Raw genomic sequence first — 11498 nt, 5'->3', positions numbered from 1 at the left:
GATTGAAAACAGGCAGATGTTGTCACACAGGCTGGTGCACTGAAGGACTGCAACCAAAGAAGCAAGGACTTTTACAGTCCGGGTCCACCCATCACTAAATAATCAGAATATTTTCTGGAAATATTAGCACTGATATGGGCACATATTGCAGTTTTCGCTTGTGGGGAAGCACACTTTTCTACACACAGGTTTTGTAGGAATGGACAAGTGTGATTTAAAACAAAAAAAAAACAAAACACAAGTCGAGCGTTTCTCCTTTATACAGGGTCAATTTAATAAACTATTACACTTTTTTTTTTAGATTTACAGTGTTGTTCAATAAAAAGAATGTGCCACTTTGCGGGACAGTAGGATCTGTGAGACTGAGGCCTATGGGTCCTATGGAAGAAGCATGGACTCTTGAAACCCTTCCCTCTTCCCTCCTATTTCTCCTCTCCCCTCCTAACCCTCCTCACCTGTCCTGTCATTGTTTGTCTAGGTTCGATAAGAATTGTGAATTTTATGTGTTATTTTATGTATGAAAAACGTAAATTGAAAATCTCAATAAAAATTCAAAGTTTAAAAAAAAAAAAAAAAAAAAAAAGAATGTGCCTCCTGTGAATGGGATTTTCGGCGTCTCATCCACCTCCGCGTCCGGAAGGGGTCATGTCGGATAGAGAAAACTGTATGGGGGGGGAGCGGTGAAATCTCACAAATACTGGCAATAAAATTACAAAAATCAGAGAAATTGTCACGTTGATTTCATGTATATCTAAAAATATTAATTAATAATGCAGAGCTGATTTTATTATTATTTTTTTGTGCAGAGATGATTTTCGTCTGAACTTTTTGCACCTTCAATAAATAACAGCAAGTTCAGATTTTCACAAAATCTTTAAGATTTAAATGAGAAAAAAAAAGGCAAAAAAAAAAAAATAAAAAAAGTTTTGGTCCTAGATAAAGTTGATAAGTTTCTGTCCAGAGTACTTACTTTCGCTTGACCATGTCTGTCCAGCGGTGGTGGCTCGGGACAAAGCCACGTTATGCCACGGCCATTGGTACTGCATGGTCACATGACGGAAAAAAAAATAAAAAAATTATGTATATATGTATATATATATATATATATATATATATATATATATATATATATATATATATATATATATATATATATATATATATTTTTTTTTTTAGAGATACTATTTGTTTTGCATGCTCCTGTTTTTTTTGAAAAATGTGGACGAGTCCCGGTAAACCGTTTTTTGTTTGTTTTTTTTTGGTTTGCGATCATTTCTTGCTATGTTCGCCCCCTAAATCTACGACAGGCGTTCTAGGAATGTAGAAGAAATGCAGGATATTTGTCACAGGACACAAGTGTGACCAGCCACAGACTCTACGCTGCTAAAACATAACCCACACAGCAGCAATAAATACTAACACCGACGGGGCAGGAGATTCAGGGTTAGTTGGGTTTGCATGCTCAGAGTCAGGCCTGCTCGCTCGCTATGTGCACGTGGTGAGCGGAGACCCGCGCCCGGCCGTTCCACTCGGAGAGGATGCCGTTTTGGAATATCAGGTTCTTTGAAGGCAGGGGCACCCCGATGTCCGTGGAGCCCGGCTGGGACATCACGCTCGACGAGCCAGTCTCAAACATCTGTTCACCTGCAGCGTTGATTTCCTAAAAGATAGATGAGAGGGTCCTTATACAAAAACAAATACACACAGTAAGAAAAGCCTAACTATTAATTCCTCAAGGTCTTCTGCACCCATTTCCAATGCTTAAGAGGAGGGAGACAAAAAGCAGATGCCATGAGCCACGTGCGACAGGAGCACTGTGGAATTGAATGACAGATTCAACAGTGTAGTCAGCTATGTGAAGGAGTTATACAGGCTCTACATCAACAAAAGGAAGATTTGTGTACTCACCGTAAACTCTTTCTCCAAACCTTCATTGGGGGACACAGGACCATGGGGGGCCACTTCCTCTCGATCACAACACTAGGAGCCTTGTGCATACAGGCAGATATCGCCCCCACAAAGGTGGAGGCTCTATCCATTCCTCCACAGCACTGCAAGAGGATAGTTGTGCGGGCTGTTTTCCCACTCTGAAACCCTAAGGCTGCGAAAACGCCCAGGACAGCAGCGCCATCTTAGGGATCTCGCCTAATCGCCTGGGGGTCAAAGCCAGCAGCTTTCTGCTCTAAGGTCTGGATGGGGTAAGCTCACGAGGCTCCCACCTTTGTGATCGAGAGGAAGCGGCCCCCCATGGTTCTATGTCCCCCAATATGGCGAGAGAGAAAAGTAAAAGATTATACAGGAACGGAACTAAACAGCTGTTTGATTATTTTCATCTAATTTGCATGTATTTTGGTGTGCTGAAAAAAAAAATGAAGGAAAAAAAAAAAACCTGGCAGTCACGATTTGCCATATAATGCAAAATTCTCTTCAAATGTAGTAAATGTTTCTCAATTTTTGGTATTTTTTTGATCTTGATGGTATTTTTTAACCAAATTTAAAGTCAAAATTACTATTAGGTCACATCAGTGCATTCAAGATATACAAAGCCAAAAAATATATAAAACTTTCAAAGAAAATAACTTTCAGAGAGAGCTAATGAAACCAGCATCAACATGTTGCAAGCTGAATGTGCCCAGGCTTGCTTTTTTTCTTGGTTCTTGCCAGTTCACACTTTTTTGTCTCAGTTCGTATTAGCTCGTCATTATTCAACCGTGTTTCCCAAAACTTAAGCATTTTGTGAAAACTATATAGAAAGTTGTCTAACTTGCATTTTAGAAGTAAACAAAATTAAATGCAAAAAGAGTCCCTTTCCCGACATGAGACGTACTGTCCTGTGTTGTCTATGGGTGTATACAGCAGGTTCAGCAGCTGTACTTACTCCATACAAGGCAAGTGCCAGCTGTGTTATACAGCCAGCACCAATCGTGGTTTGAACACCAAAACATCACTGTCCCTCTCTGACAGCAGCACATAGAGGTATTCTTAGATTGTCTCGTGAGCAGCTCACAGCTATGCAGTCTCCTTATTATCTAGTTGCGTGGGGGAGGCGATGCTTCTCCTTGAGTGACAGTTTTGGGGAGTAGCTTTATTCTACTATAAAAATATTAACCTACTGTCATTTTGAAGGCTACACTTTTACCACAATACTTACAGGAAGATAACTTTGCATTTGAACAGAGGCACATTACGGATCAGGACAGTGAGCAGTGATTAACAGAGCTGCTCTGGAAACTGCCAGCTCAAGAGAAGTAAGGGGGTTGTGATTATGCAGGAGTGATAAGAGAAGCTCGGTCAGGAGTGGAAGTGAGCAGACAACTACTATGTGAAAAATTAATGGGCTGGGCAGAAGTGGCTGGGATCTTAGGGGGTTAACTCCTCTCATGGACTGTAACCATTGCGTACACTCAGCCAGGCTCTGGTTGCTGGCTCCTTGGAAAACAACCTGCACACTATGTAAGATAAAAGCTCTCACGACAGGAAAATGGCAAATATAAAAAAGAGAATTTTGTTTACTTACCGTAAATTCTTTTTCTTATAGTTCCGTATTGGGAGACCCAGACCATGGGTGTTTAGCTTCTGCCTCCGGAGGACACACAAAGTACTACACTTAAAAGTGTAGCTCCTCCCTCTGAGCTTATACACCCCCTGGTGAGCAGACCCAGCCAGTTTAGTGCAAAAGCTGAAGGAGAATAGCCACCCACAAGTAGAACAGAGCAAGAGCCGGAACAACCGGAGACTCTGTCCACGACAACAGCCGGTGATAACACGCGGAACAAGAAATTGCCAACAGGCAACAGGGAGGGTGCTGGGTCTCCCAATACGGAACTATAAGGAAAAGAATTTACGGTAAGTAAACAAAATTCTCTTTTTCTTTATCGTTCCTTTAGGAGACCCAGACCATGGGACGTTCCAAAGCAGTCCCTGGGTGGGAAATAAACAGAAAAACTAAGAAGTAGGCAGAACCTAACTTCACAAATGGGCGACAGCCGCCTGAAGGATGCGTCTGCCCAAGCTCGCATCTGCCGAAGCATGAGCATGCACTTGATAGTGCTTCGAAAAGGTATGCAGGCTAGTCCAAGTGGCAGCCTGACAGACTTGTTGAGCCGTAGCCTGGTGCCTGAAAGCCCAAGAGGCACCGACAGCTCTGGTCGAATGTGCCTTGATCCCCGGCGGGGGAGGCACCTGAGTACACTGGTAGGCATCGGAAATGGTCGACCTAATCCAACGGGCTAAGGTTGGCTTAGAAGCAGAGAGGCCCTTGCGCCGACCTGTGGTTAGCACAAAAAGAGAAGTGCACCGCCTAAGTGCAGCGGTGCGAGACACATAGATCCGGAGAGCACGCACCAGATCCAGCGTATGCAGCGCTTTTTCAAAGCGATGAACAGGAGCCGGACAAAATGAAGGTAGGGTAATGTCCTGGTTAAGGTGGAAAGGAGAGACCACCTTAGGAAGAAAGTCCGGAGTCGGACGGAGAACCACCTTGTCTTGATGAAAAACTAAAAAAGGTGACTCCGAAGAGAGCGCAGCCAAATCAGAGACTCTCCTGAGGGAAGTTATGGCCACCAGAAAGGCCACTTTCTGTGAAAGACGATACAAAGTAACCTCCCTAAGAGGCTCAAAAGGGGGTTTCTGCAATACCGTGAGGACCAAGTTAAGGTCCCAGGGATCCAAGGGCCGCCGATAAAGGCGGAATGATGTGAGACGCGCCTTGCATGAAGGTGCGGACCTGAGCCAGCCGAGCGAGACGCCGCTGGAACAGAACTGACAAAGCTGAGACTTGTCCCATGAGAGAGTTGAGGGACAGTCCTAGCTGCAGACCGGACTGTAGAAAAGACAGAAGGGTCGGCAAGGAGAATGGCCAAGGAGGATGGTCAGTAGAGCAACACCAGGATAGGAAAATTTTCCAAGTCCTGTGATAGATCTTAGCGGAGGAAGACTTACGGGCCCGAGTCATAGTGGAGATGACTTCAGGAGGAATACCAGAAGCCGTCAAAATCCAGGACTCAAGAGCCACGCCATCAATTTGAGAGCCGCAGAATTCGGGCGGAAAAACGGACCTTGCGAGAGTAGGTCTGGACGGTCCGGGAGATGCCACGGCATCTCTACGGACAGATGAAGCAGGTCTGGATACCAAGCTCGCCTGGGCCAGTCTGGTGCAATGAGGATGACTCGACGGCCCTCCATTCTGATCTTGCACAGGACTCTGGGCAAGAGAGCTAGAGGGGAAAACACGTAGGACAGACGAAACTGGGACCAGTCTTGAACCAGAGCGTCCGCGGCGAATGCCTGAGGATCGTGGGAGCGAGCCACGTAAACAGGAACTTTGTTGTTGTGACGGGATGCCATTAGGTCCACGTCCGGACTGCCCCATTTGCGTCAGATTGACTGAAACGCTGCCGGGTGCAGGGACCACTCGCCACCGTCCACGGTTTGACGGCTGAGATAATCTGCCTCCCAGTTTTCCACGCCTGGGATGTGGACTACGGATATGGTGGACTTGGAGTCCTCCGCCCATTGAAGGATGCGTTGTACCTCCAACATTGCCAGGCGGCTGCGTGTCCCGCCTTGGTGATTGATGTAGGCAACCGCTGTCGCGTTGTCTGACTGGACTCGAATGTGCCTGCCCGCCAACAGGTGGTGGAAAAGCTAGGAGAGCTAGAAGCACGGCTCTGGTTTCCAGCACATTGATTGAAAGGGCTGACTCGGACGGAGTCCAAGTGCCCTGCGCTCTGTGGTGGAGACATACCGCTCCCCAGCCGGATAGACTGGCATCCGTGGTGAGAATCACCCAGGACGGGGCCAGGAAGGAGCGCCCCTGGGACAGGGAGAGGGGCCGAAGCCACCACTGAAGAGAGCTCCTGGCCTGTGGCGACAGAGCCACTAACCTGTGTAAGGAGGAAGGCCGCTTGTCCCAACAGCGGAGAATGTCCAGCTGCAGGGAGCGCAGATGGAACTGGGCAAAGGGAACAGCCTCCATGGACGCCACCATTTGACCCAGCACCTGCATCACACGCCTGAGGGTATAACGGCGGGGCCTCAGCAGAGAGCGCACCGCTAGCTGAAGGGACTGCTGTTTGACTAAGGGCAACTTCACAAGTGCCGGCAAAGTCTCGAACTGCATCCCTAGGTACGTGAGACTCTGGGTCGGAGTCAGAGTGGATTTGGGCAGATTGACCAGCCACCCGAATTGGGCTAGAGTGTCGAGAGTGAGCGAGACACTCCGCTGACAGTCTGCGCTGGATGAAGCCTTGACTAGAAGGTCGTCCAGGGAAGGAATCACTGCCAACCCCTGGAGGTGCAGAACCGCAATCACTGCTGCCATGACCTTGGTGAATATCCAAGGGGCCGTGGCTAACCCGAAGGGGAGAGCCACGAATTGGAAATAATCTTCTCCTATTGCAAAGCGTAGCCAACGCTGGTGTGAAACTGCAATTGGCACGTGTAGATAAGCATCCCTGATGTCGATGGACGCCAGGAACTCCCCTTGGGTCATTGAGGCAATGACTGATCGCAGAGACTCCATGCGAAAGTGCCGCACCTGAACATGCTTGTTGAGAAGCTTGAGATCCAGGATGGGCCGGAAGGTACCGTCCTTTTTGGGAACTAGGAAGAGATTTGAGTAGAAACCTCTGAACCGTTCCCGGGCGGGAACCGGTACAATTACTCCGTTGGCCTGCAAGGCTGCCACGGCCTGAGAGAAGGCGGCGGCCTTGGAGCAAGGGGGAGTTGAGAGAAAAAATCTGTTTGGCGGGCTGGAAGAGAATTCTATCCTGTAGCCGTGGGAGATGATATCTCTCACCCACTGATCGGAGACGTGTTGAAACCAAGCGTCGCCAAAGTGAGAGAGCCTGCCACCGACTAAGGACGTCGCCGGAGCGGGCAGAGAGTCATGAGGAGGCTGCCTTAGTGGCAGCACCTCCTGCGGTCTTCTGTGGACACGCTTTTGGGCGCCAGTTGGATTTCTGGTCCTTGGCTGAGTTAGCGGACAAGGCCGAGGGCTTAGAGGACGACCAGTTGGAGGAACGAAAGGAGCGAAACCTCGACTGATTCCTACCCTGGGCAGGTTTCCTGGTTTTGGTTTGTGGCATGGAAGTACTCTTCCCGCCAGTAGCTTCCTTAATAATTTCATCCAGCTGTTCTCCGAACAGCCGGGACCCAGCAAAAAAGAGAATTTTGTTTACTTACCGTAAATTCTTTTTCTTATAGTTCCGACATGGGAGACCCAAACCATGGGTGTATAGCTTCTGCCTCCGGAGGACACACAAAGTACTACACTCAAACGTGTAGCTCCTCCCTCCGGGCTATATACACCCCCTGGATGACAATCTAACCAGTTCAGTGCAAAAGCTGAAGGAGGACTGTCACGAACCACCGGGGGGGTCACTCAGAAATCCCCCGCGCTGGCTACCAGTACGTCACAATCGGGGGGTAACAAGTGGGGGTCACCCCTCCTTTATACCTCCCGACCGACAGACAGAGCACGTGACGCGCTCTCTAGCGCCCCTCTTATAGTCAGGCCAATTATGGAATTGCCCGACAATAAGCAAGGAGGCCGCTATACTACTTATGCCGATTATTGAAGGGTCCCCGGTGAGAGTAGGGTATATATTCCCCCGACCTCCGCGGGCGGAATATATAAAACCTCCCCGAATCTCACTGGCCTCCCCACAATAATCCTTGGCACAACTCGCTGCCACCAACCGCTTCACGGTAACTATTAGCCGAACACACAGACGTGGGATTCAAGATCGAGATAACAGAACAGCCCAAGATTAATTATATAATTTAATCAGCCTAAAGCACACTAGAAACTACAATATATACAATAGGAGATCTACAGAATATACATATGTCAGAGTACAGTTACAGATAAAGCATGGTTTACAAACAGGCATACACAGTTCCAGCAGTTACCTTGTGCGTCTGGCCACAGGGGGGCGCTGTAGACCAGGTTTCCAGGATCTTTCCCACAGATGTTTCCTACACGTGACCCCCGGCGAAAGAACACTGGAAAATTGCCGAAGTAGGGTTATCAACCTGGGCAAATCCAGGTCCCCTCCTACCTTAGTGACCTCAGAGGGAGCACTGCTCCACCCCTGGCTGGAGTTATGGACAATATCCACAACATGGAATATGGGCCATAACTTTGCCTGGGAGCGTCGTAGGCAGACGCCAACGCTCTCATTGTGACAGTTATGAATTTAGCTACAGAACGAGAGGACTCATGACTTGTCTACTAGTTCCCCATTGGCGGATATCACGCCTGGGGTACTTCCCAATGTCCTACTCCCATAAAAAAGGTGTGCCAGCATCGTCCGCATGCAGAGACACCATTTTTATGGTTGCCATATTTATCGGAAATATGGCTTGCGAGATATGAACCATATTTTACTGGAGTCGTTCTGTCTGGATACTTCCAAGCTTGCTAATTAGATAGCAGCCCCTACCACAGGGTCACGGCAGGGAGTCATCCTGTGTCCATTGTTCCCACATCATCTAATCTCCATATCACAGGAGATGGCTGTTGGAGGTGTAAGTGGAACACAGACCAGTTCCTTTGACACCTATCTGCTAAACAAACCGTTTATCCCTGTGGTAAATTTTCTGATTGAAGGAGTTGTGTGAAGGAAAGGGGGGGTGACACCAGGAGAGGGCTTCCTGACATAACTTGAATATCATGATTTATCGTCATATCTCCGGATTTACCTCACACCTCCCCCCTTTTGAGGGCGCTAGGGGGCAGCACACTCCGGTGTTCCCCCGTGCGCCCGTCCGCGACCTCTCCTTGTCGGGATAGCCCGTCTGCGTTACCGTGGTCACGGCCCCTTTTGTGTCGAATGGTGAAGTTGTATTGCTGGAGCGCCAGGCTCCATCGCAACAACCTGCCATTCGTCCCGGAGACAGTGTGTAACCAGCTGAGGGGATTGTGGTCCGTCTCCACGATGAAGTGGCGCCCGTATAGATAGGGTTGCAGACGCTGCAGGGCCCACACTATGGCCAGGCACTCCTTTTCCATCGTGGAATAGGCCACTTCCCTTGGTAACAGCTTCCTGCTCAGGTACAAGACTGGGTGCTCTTGGCTCGCAGAGTCCACCTGGCTGAGCACCGCACCGAGGCCGAAGTCACTGGCGTCGGTCTGTACTACAAACGGCCGCGTGAAGTCGGCTGCCTGTAGCACGGGCGGGCTGGACAGGGCGTCCTTTAGGGCCCGGAAGGCTGTCTCGCAGTCCATTGTCCAATCGACTGCAGAGGGCAGCTTCTTCTTGGTGAGGTCCGTCAAGGGCTTTGCCAGGCTACTATAGCATGGAACAAACCTCCTATAGTACCCAGCGGTCCCCAAGAAGGACATCACCTGCTTCTTGGTCCTGGGGGTGGGCCAGGACGCGATGGCCTCCACTTTCTCAGGCTCGGGCTTCAGTGTTCTCCCGCCTACCCGGTGACCGAGGTACTGGACCTCGCTCATGGCCAGCTGACACTTTCCCGGCTTGATGGTCAAACCTGCCTGGTGGATCCGCCTGAGCACCTGTGCTAGATGCTCTAGGTGATCTTCCCAGGTGGGACTGAAGACGGCAATGTCATCCAGGTACGCGGCCGCGTACCCTTCAAGTCCCTTGAGCAGGGTGTTGACCATCCGCTGGAAAGTGGCAGGGGCATTCCTCATCCCGAATGGCATCACCGTGGACTCGTACAGTCCAAATGGGGTAATAAAGGCAGAGCGTTCCCTGGCCTTGCGAGTCAGGGGGATCTGCCAATATCCCCGGCTCAGATCCATGATGGTCAGGTACTGAGCCCCGGCCAACTGATCGAGCAGGTCATCGATGCGTGGCATTGGGTACGCATCGGCGACCGTGACAGCATTGAGCCCCCTGTAGTCCACGCAGAACCGAGTGGTTCGGTCCTTCTTGGGGACGAGGACTACAGGCGAGGCCCAAGCGCTGTTGGATGCCTGGATCACCCCCAGCTTCAGCATCTCGTCAATCTCCTGGCGCATGTGTTGCTGCACCTCCAGGGAGACCCGATATGCTGAACGCCGGATCGGGGGATGATCCCCAGTGTCCACGTGATGGACAGCCAAGTCAGTCCTTCCGGGCTGGTTGGTAAACAACCCCCGGAAGGGGTGTAGGGTGGCCCACAGCTGGGACCGTTGGTCCTCCAAGAGCTGGTGGCCAACCTCCACATCCTCAATGGATCCGCCTGCCCTAACCTGGGCTAGCATATCCAAGAGGGTTTCCGCTTCTCCCTCCTCGGGCAGGTTGCACACCGGGAGTGCACATGCCTCCCGCTCATGATGTGCCTTCATCATGTTCACATGGAAGGGCTTCCGCCTTCCACGGGCAGGGTCCAGGGTGACCAGGTACGTCACAGGGTTGAGCTGCTGGTACACGAGGTATGGGCCTTCCCAGGCTGCCTTAAGCTTGTCCTGTGGTACGGGGACCAGTACCCACACCTTTTGACCCACTTGGTAGGTCCTCTCACAAGCGTTCTGGTCGTACCAACGCTTCTGATCGGCCTGGGCTTGAGCCATATTGTCGTGTACCAGTTGCGTCAAGGCCTGCATTTTGTCCCGGAAGCGCATGACATACTCGATAACCGACACTCCAGGGGTGGCCAAATCCCCTTCCCAAGCCTCTTTCACCAGAGCCAGGGGGCCCCGCACACGTCGCCCGTACAGGAGCTCAAACGGTGAGAATCCTGTTGAGGCCTGTGGAACCTCCCGGTAAGCAAATAACAGGTGTGGGAGATACCGCTCCCAGTCACGCCCATGGGAGTCGACCAACATCTTAAGCATCTGCTTTAAGGTGCCATTAAACCGCTCGCACAGGCCATTAGTCTGTGGATGGTACGGGCTGGCCACCAGATGTCGCACCTGGACTTGCTTACAGAGGGCCTCCATCAGCTGGGACATGAATTGGGTTCCCCGGTCAGTGAGCATTTCCTGGGGAAAACCCACTCGGGAGAAAATCTCCAGCAATGCGGTGGCCACCTTGTCAGCCCGAATGGACGACAAGGCCACTGCTTCTGGGTACCGGGTGGCATAGTCCACTACTGTCAGTATGAAGCGTTTCCCGGAGCTACTGGGGATGGCCAGCGGGCCGACCAGATCCACAGCCACCCTCCTGAAAGGCTCATCGATGATTGGCAGAGATACCAGTGGGGCTTTGGGGTGTGGCCCCGCCTTCCCCACTCTCTGACAGGTTTCACACGAACGGCAGTAGGCAACCACATCGGCCCCCATTTTTGGCCAGTAGAAATGCTGGTTTAACCTGGCCTTGGTCTTAGCGATCCCTAGGTGTCCGGCCATCGGAATCTCATGTGCGATCCGCAACAACTCCGTCCGGAACGGATAGGGTACCACTAACTGTCGGTCCCTGGGCCACGCCTCCGGTGAACCCTGCTGGACCGTGACCCGGTACAGCCGTCCTTGGTCCCAGACCACTCGCTCCGGGTCCGAGTCCGAGGGAGGCTGTGCCGCCTGCTCCTTTAGAGCTTTCAGGCTG

At 50.7% G+C, this 11498-nt stretch overlaps 1 protein-coding gene across 2 annotated transcripts in view; it reads right to left on the bottom strand.

The window, feature by feature from the left end:
• Positions 1-249: 249 nt before the first annotated feature.
• The window catches only part of FAM91A1 (family with sequence similarity 91 member A1), a 194358-nt gene continuing 183109 nt past the window's right edge, over positions 250-11498 (bottom strand). For both annotated transcript variants that reach the window (XM_075352899.1, XM_075352898.1), the window contains exon 24: positions 250-1660. In XM_075352899.1, coding sequence (XP_075209014.1) covers positions 1469-1660 — 192 coding nt within the window. In that variant the 3' untranslated portion in view covers positions 250-1468. The remainder of the gene's footprint in view (positions 1661-11498) is intronic.

Source organism: Anomaloglossus baeobatrachus, chromosome 6 (assembly GCF_048569485.1).
Source record: "Anomaloglossus baeobatrachus isolate aAnoBae1 chromosome 6, aAnoBae1.hap1, whole genome shotgun sequence".
Lineage (NCBI taxonomy): Eukaryota > Metazoa > Chordata > Amphibia > Anura > Aromobatidae > Anomaloglossus > Anomaloglossus baeobatrachus.
Note: the sequence above shows the minus strand (reverse complement) of the source record. Positions and strands in the feature narration are given on the sequence as shown.